This window comes from Apis mellifera, linkage group LG13 (assembly GCF_003254395.2).
Source record: "Apis mellifera strain DH4 linkage group LG13, Amel_HAv3.1, whole genome shotgun sequence".
NCBI classification, from domain to species: domain Eukaryota; kingdom Metazoa; phylum Arthropoda; class Insecta; order Hymenoptera; family Apidae; genus Apis; species Apis mellifera.
In genome coordinates this window covers 1921498-1939064 of record NC_037650.1, presented here as the reverse complement: position 1 = coordinate 1939064, position 17567 = coordinate 1921498, and the positions used below count along the sequence as shown (strand labels likewise).

At 20.2% G+C, this 17567-nt stretch overlaps 2 protein-coding genes across 3 annotated transcripts in view; one reads left to right on the top strand and one right to left on the bottom strand.

The window, feature by feature from the left end:
- Nucleotides 1-5740: 5740 nt before the first annotated feature.
- On the top strand, nt 5741-9314 carry LOC413250 (threonylcarbamoyladenosine tRNA methylthiotransferase). The gene is made up of 2 exons (XM_396696.6): nt 5741-6360; nt 8039-9314. Exons 1-2 carry the CDS (start codon nt 5963-5965, stop codon nt 9261-9263), a joined length of 1623 nt encoding a protein of 540 aa, XP_396696.4. The 5' UTR covers nt 5741-5962; the 3' UTR covers nt 9264-9314.
- Nucleotides 9315-15411: 6097 nt separating this feature from the next.
- LOC100577752 (F-box only protein 43-like) overlaps nt 15412-17567 on the bottom strand; it is a 56875-nt gene continuing 54719 nt past the window's right edge. The window contains exon 2 of one of the 2 annotated variants that reach the window (XM_016917415.2): nt 15412-17149. In XM_016917415.2, coding sequence (XP_016772904.2) covers nt 16898-17149 — 252 coding nt within the window. In that variant the 3' untranslated portion in view covers nt 15412-16897. The remainder of the gene's footprint in view (nt 17150-17567) is intronic. The other variant, XM_026444707.1, reaches the window with a different exon arrangement.

Genomic DNA, 17567 nt, shown 5'->3' with positions numbered 1-17567 from the left:
CATTGAACATAGATATAATGTGATACAAATAAATGATTAAAAAATATTCTTGGAAAAAAAAATAGAATTACTGAAAAAATAAACTTATAAACTCATTAATAGATCACAGATATATGCAAATGCATATTTTCAAAGAAAAATTGTATCAATTTGAATATAAATATATTTCATAAGAAAATAAAGAGAGAAGAAATAGAAAATAAAATTTTTTATTTTTTTACAATTTTATTTTTAGTAAATATTTAATATTTTTTTATTTTAAATTTTATTTTTTATTATTGTACATTTATTTCAGAATATATGCAAAAATATGTTATATCTTATTTGCTATGCTATTATTTATAATTTAATTTTATAAGTAAAATAATTATATTAATCATTTAAAATTTAAAAAATATTATATTTATGACATATTATGATAAATTTATATTTTTTTCAGAGAACATTATAAACAGAATAACATTAAAAATAATGCATCTTTTTTTTCATATATAAAAAAATCTATCTCAGAATTGCTGTAAACATTTATTTTTATATAGATATGGATCTCAATACGAAAACCTGCAAAATTATTTAGCATCTAGCAGCTAATACTAATCTTATTATTTGTGATTTTAGTATTATATATGTAATATTCATAAATAACTGAAACTAATAAGAATAATTTCTTATTCTTTATTAAATTATTGAAATCATTAGCCAATCACAAGCTATAAAGTTATCATATTGCATTGATCGCGACAAATAATTCGAAACAACATGATTTTTCTTGTATAGTCTCATATTATAATTTTATTGATAAATATTTTTATATATATTTATTTATAATAATATATATATATTTTAATATAATCTTATATTAATTTCATTGATATATATTTTAATATACGAAATCATTTTTTTTAATCTATTTCAAATTTAATTCAAATTTTTTTATTTAAAATTATTTATATATAGAAAAAAAATTATTTTTTGAAAACAAAAATTAAATTATTAATATTATATTAAATAAAAATTTATAAAATTAATGAAAATAATAATTTTAATGATTATTATTAATATTAAATGATTTGCAATATCTTAATAAAAAATTTACTGATATACTATATATATTATATATATAGTATATACATATATATATATTAATATATATATATATATTATATATTAATATATATATATATATATTAATATATATATGTATACTATATATATATGAATTATTATTCATTATGTATATGAAATTTAATATTTAATGCAAATTTCTTTTATATTTATTCGCAAATCTGATCAAATATTAAGTTTCGAATTATTTACAGAATCAAAGTTTTTCTTTATCCACATTTCTCATTGAAATATGATAATAAATTAAATTTAATAATATTTTAATTCTATTGAAATAAAATCTTTTTTTTATTTTACATATATTCCTAAATTATTAAATAATTTAAATAGAATAAATTCTTTTTCATTATAAATCTTAAATTAAAAACTTATAATTTAAAAAAATTTTTTTATAAAGAAAAAACAATTGTATATATTTGTATATTATATATAAAAATTTTTATATTTAATCTATTTAATATATTTCTATATATTATATAAATATATATACTATATAAATATATATCTATATTTAATATATTTAATATTTATTCCTAATCCATATTACTATATTACTATATTAAATTGCTAATTATTGATTGATAATTATTATTGATAATGAAAAAAAAAATGCTGATAATAATTAATTATCATAAAAACATTACTATCATAAACTATCATAATTATTATAAATATTACAACTTAATTTAAACATTTTAAACATCAATTTTTTTTCATTCTAATTATTAATTATTTTAATTATTTATATACTTATATTCTTTGATATATAGATTATATATTATATAGATATATTTTTTTTTTCTTTGATATATAGATTTTATATATTATATTCTTTGATATATAGATAATAGATAAAAAAATTTATCATTTCTACAATACTAATAAATATAATTTTATTTAATGTTATAATTAAAAACAAACTAGATTAAAAAAAATATTACATTTAATTAATATAATAAAATAAGAAGTTAAAAAATAAAAAATAATGTTTAATAAATAATTTTAAAAAATCAAAATATTAATTCTATGTTCTTCTACAAAAATTAATGTTATATAATTACAGAAACTAACTTTTATACACTAAATCTAAATTAAAAAATTGTATTATATTAATTTTTTACAAAATTAAAAATTTTTTTATTATCAGAAAATATTTTATTTTTTATTTTTCCATTTCAATCTATTCAAAAATGAATTTTCAAAAAAGATAAATAATGATTTTCATAGTTATCGAAAAAGCTATTAGGATAGATTTTCTATAAGCATAAGAAACGCCCATCTTATTTCTTTTTAGATAATCGCCAAAAAGTCATTTGCTTTTTACAATAGAAAATAGTGACATTCAAATATATTATGCAAAAAATTTTTCGAAATTTAATAATTAAAAAAAAACTTGACTTATTAAATAACTATTTTATTATATTTGCAGGTACGGTATAACAGAACGTAAAATAAATATATCAATAATAATTAATCAATAAATATTAATATAGATCAATAATTATTCATAAATGTGATAATATTCGAAATTAATATGTCATTATATATAAAGATTTAAAATAAAAAAAATATTGATCAATTAATAAAATAAATATTAATTATTGATCAATATCGAAAAATAAAATTAATATTCTTGTAATATTTTAAATTTTAAAAGTTTGTATTTATATATAGGACAAATAGAATATGAGTTAATCACAACAAAAAACTATAATATAAACTAATAGAATAGTTCATTCTGTTACTTTTTCTAATTGTAACAATTTATTACTTTATGACAGAGATAAGTTTTTGTTATAAATAGATAAGTCTCTTATAAATGGATTTTTAATTACTTTCTGTATTTTTTTGATAATAAAAAAAATCTAATGATACTTTTATTTTATAGATTTTATAATTTTTAAATACGATAACAAAAAACTAAAAAAAAAAATTTTTTAAAGGTTTATTTAATTGTATAATAGAATTCTATATAAATATTTGTTGAAATTTTAGTTAATATTCAGTTCTTAAATACTTAAATATTCAGATATATTTAAAATGAAATATAAAATTTTCTCGATAATGAGTCTAGTTGTATCATTGTTAGAAAATATATGAATTATACGTCAGAAATATCAAAAACAGGATAATTTCAAAATTTTATACTAATAATTTTTTATACTAATTTTATACTATAAATATACTAATAAATAAATATATATTAATAAATTTTATATCTAATAAATATAGAAAGAAAAAAATGTAAAGACAATAAAAACAAAAATGTAGACATTTATATATATATATATATATATATATATATAAAACTATTTATTTTTATAATACTCTATTGCAATGCTGGCATTGTTAATGAAAAACTGATATCAAATTCTTTGAGAAAAAAAATTCCTGTAGACGTCGCTAATGATCTCATTCTAATATATTCTTTAACAGATGTCGCCATTACCATATATCTCATTAGTCAATATAATAGATAGTATATAATAGATATAATAGATAGAAGATAATTCAGTATATTCTTTGCACAATTTTAATATTATATAAACTTCTGAACTATAGTCCTGTGTTAATATATCATTAAAAAATCATAGTATTATTTCGCTTTTTCTTTATTAAAAATTATTTAGCAATAATTAATTGTAATATTATTATTCAAACTGACAATTAATTTAATCCATCAATTTAGTATAAATTCTATATCAATATCAAAGTATTAATAAAATTATATTCAATATTATACAAAATTGTTTTTAGATAACTTAATCGCATTACTAATATCAAAAATAAGAATAAGAAATTTAATTTTTTTATAAGATTTTTTGAAAATTAATCTATCTTAATAATCTGATAAAATTTATATAATTACTTTGAATTTTATTTATGAAATTCTATTATCAATGTTTTATAAAAATAATAACAATCAAAATATGTGGTCTCTCTCTTTAATTTCGTAATAAGAAAATTTTTTATTTTTCATTTTTATTAAAGTAAAGTTTACAAATAATATTTTTATTAAATAAAAAATATATTAAAAATAAAATCATATGCAATTATATAATCACTTTATACAATTATAAAATATTTTTATTTGAAATTTGAATGCATATAATTCATTATTATTTGAAATATTCATAATTATATTATAATTATATTATCCAATTTTCTCTTTTTAAATCGCTCAAAAAGAACATGCCATAAAAAAATATGGCCAAATCGGAATTCTTATGTATTACTATAGAGAATATATAATTTCTTTCACTCAACGATTCTATCTAGAGCTTTTATCTTTTCAAGCTTTTACAGTTGCGAAGATGGAAAGCAGTCTTTTATGTCCGATAACTGATATTTCTTCTATATGAAGTTTCGTTTTCTTTTTATGTTTCATTACGTTCTTTTTTTTCACTTGTCCTCAGGCTGGATTAGAACTGTTATAGAAAAGCGAAATTTAGACCAATAAAGAGGCAAAATTAGACTCAAAGTCACTTTCAAGGCTGAAAAATATAGATTTTTTATAGAAATTAGAAACAGATAAATAAAAATAAACATATTTTCGAGTGATACAAATTTTTACAAATAAATTTTCATGAAAATATTATTTTGAAATGAATTATATTATATTGAAATATGTATAAAAATATAATATTTCAAATAATAATACATTAAATAAATAAAACAACATCAAAAAATTTTTAATTTTAAAATTATTATAATAGAATAAAATTATTACATAAACATATATAATGTAACGTTATTAAAAATTTATTTTCAATAATTAAAAAATGAATAAAAAATAAAATATATGTAAATAGAATAAAATTTTCATATTTATGAATGAAAAATAAAAATATTTTATTGTATTTTAATTAAACAAAAAATAAATATTTTATTTACATCAAATTCATGTAAATAATAAATAATACTTGTTCATGATTTAGATATTAAATAAAGTTAGTATCTTCAAATAATATTTGCCTATAGAAATATTTTAATTCTTATTTAAAATTTTCCTTAATTATAATCACTTTTCAATATAATAATTTGATTAAATAATTAATTGATTATTAGAATTAATTAATATTTTCATTATCATTAATTAATTAATTAATACAATTAATAATAATAATTTATCATATTGATTGATAATTATTATCAATACAATAAATAAGTGAGATTACAACCTCAAAATATGAAAAAATAAAAAGATGAGTTACATATAAGCAAAAAAAAATAAAATCATTTACTTAAAATATAAAATTTTTAACTGAAAGCTAATTTAAATTTAATATATGTTGATGTTTTCATCATCCAGTCCAATTGGACACTTAAAATACAATATTAGGCTTGATACGAATGTCGCAATCAAATTAATCAATTCAGAAAATATCATATTATTAAACACAATAAAAAAATAATCATACACATTATTCGGTGTAATTATTTCAAGACTTGATATATATTTTTTTTATATGCCTAATAAATAATTATATTGTGAATTATAATAATAATTATATTGTGAATTAGCCTGCAAGCCTAGTAATTTCTTGTGTCGGTATAGTAGATTTTTCTTGCATCTTAACCATAGAATTGAAACAACATTGAATGACTTCATATTTTCACGTGTTAACTTGAAATTCTAAAACATAACCTACGAAATATTTAAAAAGTTTTTCTTAAATATATTTTTATTTATTCTATTTTTGTTATTTATTTTCTTTTATTTATTTTATTATTAAAATAAAGAATGAAATTCAAATAAAATTATTAAGATTAAATTAAACTGCTAACGTGTTATTATAACCTATAAATATCATATGTAACTTAGTTTCTATAAAAAATGTCAATTCCGTGTAAAGATATTATTGAAGATATAGAAGATTTAATATCATCACAAGATATTACACCTAAAGAACGATATAGTTCAAGAAAAAATATTACTGTTCGTTCTAAGCGAAAACAAATAATTGAAGAAATACCACAACCTCCAATTTTTAATAGTATTATACCAGGAACACAAACAATTTATGTGAAAACTTGGGGATGTACTCATAATAATTCTGATAGTGAATATATGGCAGGTCAACTTGCTGCCTATGGTTATAAATTAACAGAAAATAAATATAAAGCAGATTTATGGCTTTTAAATTCTTGTACAGTAAAAAGTCCAGCAGAGGATCATTTTAGAAATGAAATCGAAGCTGGAAAAAAAATAGGAAAACATGTTGTAGTTGCTGGGTATGAAAACTTTTTTGTATCTTAAAATTATAATTTTCTTTCATTATCTTATAAAAATTTTACATTTATATAGGAAAATTTAAATCATATATTAATATATTACATTTAATTAATTTTTCACAATTCAGAATATTAATAATTTTTTTAATTTTTAATTTAAGAATATTTAATTAAGAATATTTGTTATGTATATATGTTTATCATTATCATTATAATTCATGAACTAGAAAAAGTTCATTATAATATTACAATAATAGAAAGAAAATAAAATAATAAAAATAAAATTATATAATATAAAATCACAATTTTCAATATTGTTTTCTGAAAAAATTAAAATTTACACATAAACATTCTAAATTCTTTATAATTTTAATATTCTTAAATTTCTCTAATAACAATTAAGAAAAATAATAATCATTACTAATTTAATTTAATTTAAATAATAATTTAATAATTTTTTTTTCTGTATTTTGTTCATTTTTATAAAACAAAATTTTTAAAATTATTAATTATTATAGTATCTGAATATTTATTTTACATATAAATTATTATAATTAAATTGATATGAAAATAAATAGATATATATATATTATATTTATATTTTTATTTTAATAAAATACATTATTAATTATGTAAACATTTTTATGTTTTCAATAATCAAAACAAAAAATATAAAATCATCAATTAAAAATTTTTAATATTAATATTAATATTAATATAGCGCAATGTTTTCTATAGAAAAATAATAATCTATTTTTTATAAAAAATTATTAATTTAGAAAATATTTTAACTCGAATTTTAGAAAAACTTATCATATAAAAAAAACAAAGATTATGGGAAGTGATTTTTCCCTATTTTTTATACAATATATTTTACGAATTAAAATTTTAATATTCAAATTAAAATATCTATAAAATAATAATGTTTCATAAAAATAGATTCACATAAAAAACTATTTTCTATAAAAAAAAACTTCATGATATATTAATTAATGCGTTCAAGATATTATATAATTACAAAATAAAGATTTCTATATATTCCTATTTATAACAAAATTATTAATATTAAATTATACTATCTATACCATTCAATTTTTATCTAAATTTTTTCTGCTACAATATATATAAGAAATATTTAAAACAATTAAGTTATTTTTTTTATTTTTAATTCTCGAAATTGAGATTTTATATTTTGAATTTATTCTTTAATTTCAAATCTATGTCAATTATTCAATGTCATTTAAAATTATAAATTCTCTTTAATGATAAAATAATAAAAAACTAAAATAAAATGATAAATATTAAACTACGAAGTTATTAAAGAGAAATATTAAATTAATTAACAAAGAATTTTTATTTCAATTATGAAATAATGATTAAATATTTTATTAATATAAGTATAAAAATTGCATTAATGAAAAGCGAAAAAAAAATTTATATAATCTAAAAATTATTTAAATATATATTATAATATAATATATATAATATATATATTATAAAAATAAATTTATTGAATTTAATTTAAGATTTTATTATTAAGAAATAAAATTAAAAATTTTTTTTCTTTATTTACACTTATTAATTTCTTTTCTTAATCATTTGTTTGTTTCATAAACAAAAATTTAAAAATCTAATTCATAAAATTAAAAAAACAAATAAAAATAATTATTATTTCCAGATGTGTACCACAAGGCGCTCCAAAATCATCTTTTTTACAAGGATTAAGTATGATAGGCGTGCAACAAATCGATCGTGTGGTTGAAGTAGTCGAAGAAACTCTAAAAGGAAACACCGTACGGTTTCTGCAACAAAAAAAAGAAGCTGGTAAAAAGATCGGCGGTGCTTCTTTAAGTTTACCCAAAGTTCGAAGGAATCCATTAATCGAGATCATAGCTATAAATACAGGCTGTTTGAATCAGTGTACTTATTGTAAAACAAAACACGCAAGAGGTGAATTGGGAAGTTATCCTCCTGAGGAAATTATTGATCGTGCAAAACAGGCGTTCAGGGAAGGCGTTTGCGAATTATGGTTAACATCCGAAGATACAGGAACTTATGGCAGAGATATAGGTTCGAGTTTACCTGAATTATTATGGAAACTCATCGAAGTGATACCTAATGGTTGTAGAATTCGCATTGGAATGACTAATCCACCGTATATTCTGGAGCATCTGGAAGAAATGAGCAAAATTTTAAAGCATCCGAAAGTTTACAGCTTCCTTCATGTTCCAGTTCAATCTGGAAGCGATCAAGTATTAGCTGATATGAAACGAGAATATACTTGTGCCGATTTTGAACGAGTTATTAATTTTCTGCAAGAACGTGTTCCTGGATTAACTATAGCGACAGATATAATTTGTGGTTTCCCAACTGAAACGGAGAAAGATTTTGAACAGACGATGAAACTTTGCGAAAAATATAAGTTCCCTAGTTTGTTCATTAATCAATTTTTTCCTAGACCGGGTACACCGGCTGCTCGAATGCCAAAAATACCAACGCAAGATGTGAAGAAAAGAACTAAAAGATTGTCAGAATTCTTTCAATCTTATTCTCCATATGATAACAGAATAGAACTCATCCAAGATGTATTAGTTACTGAAATATCCCATGATAAAAAACATTATGTTGGACACAATAAATTTTATGAACAGGTTTTAATACCATTAAAAGAAGAATATTTAGGAAAGATGATTAGAGTGAAGATAGTAGAAACGACAAAATATTCTATGAAGGGAGAACCAATAACAGAAGGTACATCACCTGCATTAAAACCATTTTTACCAAAGGGAACTATATCTGGGATACCAATGGAAATGAAACCATCAAAATATAGGATAGCAGCAATCCTAGCAATTTTTCTTGCTATTATTTTTAGATTATTATGGAAATTTTTAATGATTTAAAATATAATTTGTTAATATTGTAAATAAATATATACAAAGATTTTTATATTCAAACCAAAACATGTTCTAAATTATTCTCATTTAAAATTTTAAAATATAAATATAATGACATAACAATTTATAAAAAATGAAATTGAATTGAATTACAAAACTAATGCTTATGTTTTAATTGATTTTACAAATAAGTATACCGAAGTTATTAACACTTATAAAATTCCTAGCATTATTTAATTAGAATATTGGAAAAAATAATTACACAATAGTTTTTATTTAAAAAAAAAAATATTGTTTATTTTGTAAAAAATGATTTAAAAATAATTTATTTTATTCCTATATAAAATTACTTATTTTATATTTTTAAGTTACAATATCTGAAAAAAATATTCACATTTTAACTTTGTTTATATATATATATATATATATATATATATATATATATATATATACACATATGTATAAGTATGATAATATTGCGTTTATATTTATATTTATTGAAACTATTGCAAGTTTTAGTATAGATATAATATTTTCATTGTTCGCGATGATAGATATAATATTCGCATTGTTCGAATAGCTTGTAAATAGTTCATGCATAATAATTTGCAAACAATTTTAACTAACGAATGCAGTAAATGAAGTGAAATTGAGATAAAGTGAAACAACGCTATCTTTCATTTTATCTTATTTCTATTTCACAAATTAATTTTTTATAACTCTTATGACTAATAGGTAAATCTTAATCAAAATTTTTGTACCAATTTTTTTAATTGTTTTAACTTTTTAAATCAATCTTCCATCAAGATTCCATGAATATATATTAACATTCTATATATTTTGTAATATAAAATATAGATTAATATCATGTAAAATGAAATTTGATAAATATTGATCATATATTTTTATCAATTGTTTTCTTATAATACAATATAGCTCAAATTTCTTTCTTTATATCCTTAAGAGATGTTTTCAAATTAAAAATTCTGTTTAAATTTAGAATTTCACTTTGCAAAGGATATATTGGAAAGGAGAAAAGAAAAATTTAGAATTTTAATATTTAAAATTATGCTAAAATAAAATGTTTAAAAATCAGAAAAGATAAAGACATTGATAAATAATTAATTAACTATATTTCAATTGACAAAATAATACAGGAACCTGCCCTGAATGGGCTTACAAAATTTTATCAAGACAACCCGACTATGCTAATAATCTTCTAATCAAACAATACCGAATATAATTTAACTTATTCAACATATTCAGAACTATAATAGTACAAAAAAAGAAAAAAGAAAAAAATATTGAGCATTCTCGAATTAATTTATTCTCGAGAAACAATAATTATAGGAAATAAAAAAAATACGTAAATTACTTGCTAAGACAATATATTCGCTAAGGAAACATAAACCTCTTAACTTATTGCATTAACAATGCTCTTTTATTTGGTACCGTCCCTCTAGACGCTAAGATTTTATTTTTTGTTAAAAATACTTTATTTTAAAAATAAGTAAAAGTAGCTTATTCTTATTAAAAATAAGTAGCTTATTCTAAAACGAGTGTAGTTATTGTCAAAGTATTTCCTGAGTATTGAAATTCACAGATGAAATCTGTGTATTCGCCAGAAATAATAAAAGAGATATTTGTAAAAAATAAAAAAAATTGAATTTTGCAATCACATCATTTTTTTGCATAATATATTTTATATTTATATATCATTTATATTTCAAACTGTTATTTACACAGTTATACAATAAATATAACAAAAAATAATTGCATTAAAACAAATTTTTTTTATTTGAAATTTTGTTTAAATGTTTTATTATAAGCATAAAATCAATTTTCAAATTTTTGGAATTTTTTCTATTAAATATTCTTATTAATTGCATCGATTATTTATTTTGTTTATAATTTATATATAAATTATTATATTATTTTCAAAATTAAAAAATTTTTAAAATAAATGTGTATTGTATAATATAAAATTATTATTTATTTATTTCGTTATACTATTATCTTTAAATTGAGATATTAAAAGAATACCAAAAAAATCTCTTTTATTTTTCATGTTACGATATAACGAAAAATTATAATTATGTTGGCACTTTACATATTTTGGATCTTGGTAACGTTTAAACATTCAACGGAACGGACCTAAAGATACACCCGTTTATAAAAAAATATTTCATACATTCTTTTTCCAAATGTCTATAATAATATAAATTGATAAATAAGAGAGCAAATGTTTGACTTTTTGAAGGATGATTAATTTACTTTCTTGATACATTCGTTTCTGTTTATAAAAATCACTTAGATTAATGTAATTCATTTTTCCGATATTTTTTACAATTTCGAATTTCGATTATTTTAAGAAAATATATTTTTATTTCATTAAATTTTCTTTGCATATTTTTATTTCATTCAATGTGAAATTTCGCATTTTTATCAATCCTCCAAAAAGTAATATATATTTATAGTATTAAATTAAGATTAGCAATTGAACAATTTAATTATCATTTTATTGATGATTAAATTCATATCATAACAATCATCATTGATACAAAATAACAAGTAAGTTAATATAAAAAGAATATCGTAAAATCTATTTTCAAAGCAACTTCAATATAAGGCACATTATTTTTTTTTTCTTATATTAACAATAAAGAATAATTAAATCATTAATCACTAATCTTAATTCAATTATATATCTCGGACACATATTTGCACAGTATTGAAGGCCACCATTTTATACAGATTACTTTTGAGTTACTGAGATCCTGCCGAGAGTATACAACTTGAATTTCAGGTATGTTACAAATTTTAAATAATTCTCTGGTATACATAAAAAAATAATGCTGCAGCCTCGTTCGAAAAAATTTTGGCATCCTTCTAGCTTGATTTTAAAACGCACTGAACTCTTATTTCATATTACCATATCGTTCAATTATTATATTTTTACCGTTTTCGAGGCGACAGTACACAAAATACTATATAATTAATCGAATTTTCATCAGTTGACCTACAAATATTTATGAACAATATATACAATATGTACATACAATACATTCGATTTTTTTGATTAAGTCTTTGAGCGTGTGTATCATTGATCATTAGAGTAAAAACATTACATACACTGGAATGATATTGTCCCATATCACAGAAATGTCGTGCGTGTTCGTTGTGCCCATGTTCTTCTATAATGATGTTTCATTTTAACTAACTTTGGACAAAGAAAATTGTGAATAATTTAACAAAAAATTCTTCATGCAAAATTATTTAAACAACTGAAGAAATAATTTATTATTTCTTGTATACTAAATAATTTAGAAACGATTTAAAAAAAACTTATGCCGTGAATTATTAGAAAAATGTCTAAAAAATAATGAATTCTTTTATTGAATAATTTTCTAATTTACTTTTTATATATACATAATAAAGACAAAACAATTTTATTTTTTTCATTCTAAATCAACCTATTCGGTTGCCTTAATTTATTCTTTAATTTTTATATTCTTTTTTTTAACTGTTAATATGAACTTATTTTAATATATTCTATATAAAATTAATCATTGCGATTAAAATACAAAAATTTATATATTTATATTAAAAGATAAATGTATATTTACATATATATGAGCTATTATATACTAAATATTATACTACACCGTAAAATTAAAATTTTTTTATAAAAATTTAAAGTTTTGAAAAATTGTTTAAACTATTCTATAAAGAATGTTTTAAATTGATTCAACATGTTCAAAAGGAATTTCTTCACAAATTTATATGAAGTTACATATAAATAAAAATACTTCATTAAATAATTATAAGAAAAATAAAAAATTCAGCATATATTAAACAAAACCATCAAACCTGTTTTGTTTAATAGAATGTGAATATTTGATTTCTTATATTTTTTTAATAAAGTATTTGATCTCTTGAATATGTTGTATTAATTTCTTCTATAAAACCATCGTTTTGATAAAAGAATAAGGTAGAAAAATGAAAGTAAATATAAACTTTTGAATCATATAATTCTAAATTTAAAATTCTTAAATATCTAATAAAAATATAAAATTATAAAATCTTTTTTTTTTAATTATGACAATAATTAATAAATTTAAAATATTTATTTATTTTGAAAATAAAATAATATAAATTTTATTCTATAATTCAAAATTATTAGAATTAATTTAATCAGTAAAAAAAAATAATGCAAAATTTTAATTTTAGTTTATTATTAAATATCAATAAAATTTTAATAAATTCACTATATTCTACTAATTAAAATAAAGAGCTATAATTTTGGCACATTACGAATTTTTTAAATTCACGGCATAAAGTTTTATATACATTTCTGCAATAAATAGAGAGCATTTACATATACAAAATAATAAGATATTAATTGAACATGTAGAATTAATGAAACACAGATCTTTTCACGACATTTCATAGAAATTATTTGGATTTTCGCTTAGAGAGACATATTAATAACTTTTTCTTTTTTTTTTTTTTTTTTCTTTACAAAATATAAATTTCGTAATCGATATTTAAACACTTTACTGATGATGAAAGTTACAATATAATTTTATTTGATTAAAATTTCTAAATGTTCATACAATGAAAAATAAGATATCTTATTACAATTAAACAAATTTTTTATTTATATAAATATCAATTTCTTAATAAAATATTTTCTTTATTGTTTTCATGTTTCTTTTTTATTGTATACAAAATGAATAAAATGAAGAAAATATTTTACCAATATATATGTCATGGTTCCGCAAAAAATAAAATTTTCATTTCATTGTTTGAAAAGATCAATTAAAAATGAAATTATGAATATCAATCACGAAATTTAACCGAACACGAATATATTACTATACGCTGGTTATTTACATGCAGTCTTTTGCGGTCCAGCATACACCGGTACAAAAATAACATTCAAACGAAAAAGAAACGAAAAAAACTAATTAAATAAAAGAAAGTGGACATTCAAACTTTAAAACGAACGTACGGAATCAACGTGGCATACTAGCACACTAGAAACAACGTAAAAAATAAAGTATGGCTCTTAAGATGTGAAAAAAAAGAGAGAAGCATCTACCTGATTTTATTCTTATAACATGACACATCCCTCTGTCTTTTCTTTCGCATAAAAATTAATTAAAAAAACAAGATACATTATGGCAATTCTTATGGCGTAAATTACAAATGGCACAAAAGTGTATTCTCGTTTTTGTACCGGTTCAAATGTTGAAACCTTGGGCGCAATATTGACAGAAACTTTATTCGAAAAAAGAAATAATATACTCTGTTGGAAGAAATATAACTTGAGATTCTATCGTTAAATTTAATAATAGTAATTTTGGAAAAATTGAATATCAATATCAATAAAATATACGTATAAATATATAAATAACACTTTAAGATTTGTTTAAATGTTAGCAAATTTAGCAAATGTTAGGAATTTGTCGATTAATCACCAATATTGAACTTGATTATTATATAAACGAAAGGATGATTATTATATTATTGATAAGAGATGTTCTCGTTGAAAAAGTTTTTGTCATTACCACCCTTTTTTATCTCCCGATACTTGACTCACATTCTCTAGTTTCTAGTACTGTACATTTCCTCTTTCCATTCATACTTACACAACTTTTATCTTACTATAGAGCTAGACATACTTCAATAATACTTTTTGAGCGACCCTTTCTACGAGTCATGGCAATCCTCTTTTTGATCTCGCAGTTTATGAGACTAGGAGCAATACGTACACACGTGAAACAAATTTTCTTTGTTCCCTTTGGAGAGAGGGTCACACCTTAAGAGGGGAATAACCAATAAGAGAGAAAAAGAAAATGTATCGAAATTACGATTCAACGAACAAAAGACGATATTTAAATTGCACGAAGTACATTTTGCTCACACGTGGTCATTAATTTCCAATGAATAAAACTCATATTAAAAATTTAATCATGAGCAGAAAATTTCCAATAAATAAAAATAAATATTTCTTTCTTTTTTTTTTTTTTTTAAGAAATATTGATTATATTTGGACATTTTAAATTTATTTCATATTATTGTCAAATAAATTTCGTGATATTAATAAAATAAAATAAGAGACAGACTGAAATAACTTAATCAAAATTAAGAGATTAAAATAGGGAATGCATTATCCGCATTAATAATATATTAAAATTAAAATTATTGAGAAACTTGGTCAAAAGATTAAAATTAAAAAAACCATTTTGTCCTTCATTGAATCGATATATCTTTAAAAACAAGACACGAACAAAAATATATTTCCTTTTTACGAACGTTAAAATTCTGCCGACACTTAACGTTTCATTTCATTAAAATTCAATGATCGTTCATTCTTCTTTCGACGATCTATTTCAGTCGATGTTTTTACCGCGATTCGATTGCATTGTAAGTTGTCGACTTGAAATTCCACAACTCAGAAATTAGCGAACAGAAAACGCACCAATTAACCAAGACTTAATCAAAGAGAAATTAGAAGCTTGAGACACATCACATCGTAAATAACACCCGACGTCAACGGTTATCATCTTATAAGAGAGCGTTCGCGTAACAAAGAAGACCAGTCGGTCAAAAAGACACAACTTTGTTTTTAACTAACCTCTCTGCTAGCTTCATCAGGTCGTGAAACACGGTGGGTTTGACTGGGTAAAAAGTGGTCAACGCAAAGTGTCGGCCTATGCCCTTAAAAGTTTTACGACTTGGTTCTCATATTCTTTCTCATATTTTCTCTTTTTCTCTCTTTCTGCGTTTTTTGTCTTCTTAATCGACAATTTTCGGCCCCTTTCTCTTCATCTCGATTTGCCGAACAAAATATTGAGAGAAACGTTGAAACGTTTCACTACCAATTCAATTAATTTAAGAGCCACGTAAAAATTCTTTTGATCGTATAAAAGGTAACATTCAATCACGTTGCGAATTTATGATTCTTAAAAAAATGATGTTTAATTTCTTAAGTTTGAATTTATGAACTCTAAGAAATTTGAACAAATAATAGTTTCTTAAAATTTCATAAACCTTCCAATAATTTACCATGAAATTAATAAAAAGGTGAGTTTTTAAATTTCGATTTTTTTTTTAAATAAAAAAAAGTAATTAGTGCTGAGAGTTTTTTTCCTCCTCTAAAAGATACCTCTCTCCTCCATATACTTATCTGATTAAACGGACATCGTAAATGGTTCGAAATCGATACAGTTTGATTTTAAAATTATCAATAATCGTCTAATTATTTTCATTTATAAATCATAATTTATAAATGAAAATGATTATTTGTAAAAATGTAACGGTCATTTATGAAATATATTTAAAACTATATTAGATTAAAATATTTTTTTTTCTTATAGTTCTTTTTTAAAGTTTTATAACATACAAATTTAAAAATTCATTTTATTGGTCGAACCATTTAAATTAACGATGTTCATTTCACACTTCCAAAACACTGCGTATCATAACAAATATAAAATAATCCCGAAATTATATTTCTTACAATTCTCGATGTTCTCTCCATTTTTAAAGATTATTATCGAGAAGAATTACTTTATCGAGAAAAATGATAAAATTAAAACAAAAACATTTTCGACATATAATAACGAAAATGTTTATAATCTCCTGAGATTCCGTTTGCTCTGCTTCGAGCCAATGACCAGCCGTTTATTCCTCTTCGTCGGCGTTGCTAACAGGGGTGTCTTACAAGGACCAGTATGTGGTCTTGATGAACAGGAGGTGCAAAATTCCATCGAACAACCTTGTCTTGAACACGTTCCTACGTTCTTCTCGCCGTCCACGTGACAAGGAAACGAACATTTTGGGCACGGTAACAAATGTTCCCAAGGAGCGAGTGTACGACTAGCCTGTAAAAAAAATTGCATAAAAAAATAATTAAAACAATTTATAATTACATATTTATTTATTTAATCAATTATTTTTTATATACATATTATTATATTTAATATTCTATAAAAAAATATTTTATTATTTATTTATTTTTCCGAAAAAACTCAATATTAAAATAATGTGTTTATTATATTAGAAAAAAATATCGTATTCATTTTTTATTATTCATATTATAAGAAATAATAATATTAAATCTTATTTCTCTGATTTGATAAAATATAAAAAATATATAATAATGAAATATAAAAAACATAATTTCTTTAAAAATATTATTATCGATACGATATTAACATAAATTAATATTATCATAAATTTATCTTTTGTTTATAATTTTTTATTTCTATTGAATTCTTTAATAATATAAAATTTTTATAT

Coding starts and splice junctions, on each gene's coding strand:
- LOC413250 (XM_396696.6), top strand. CDS start 5,963: ATGTCAATTCCGTGTAAAGATATTATTGAAGATATAGAAGATTTAATA. Junction 6,361..8,038: donor AAACATGTTGTAGTTGCTGG/GTATGAAAACTT, acceptor TATTATTTCCAG/ATGTGTACCACAAGGCGCTC.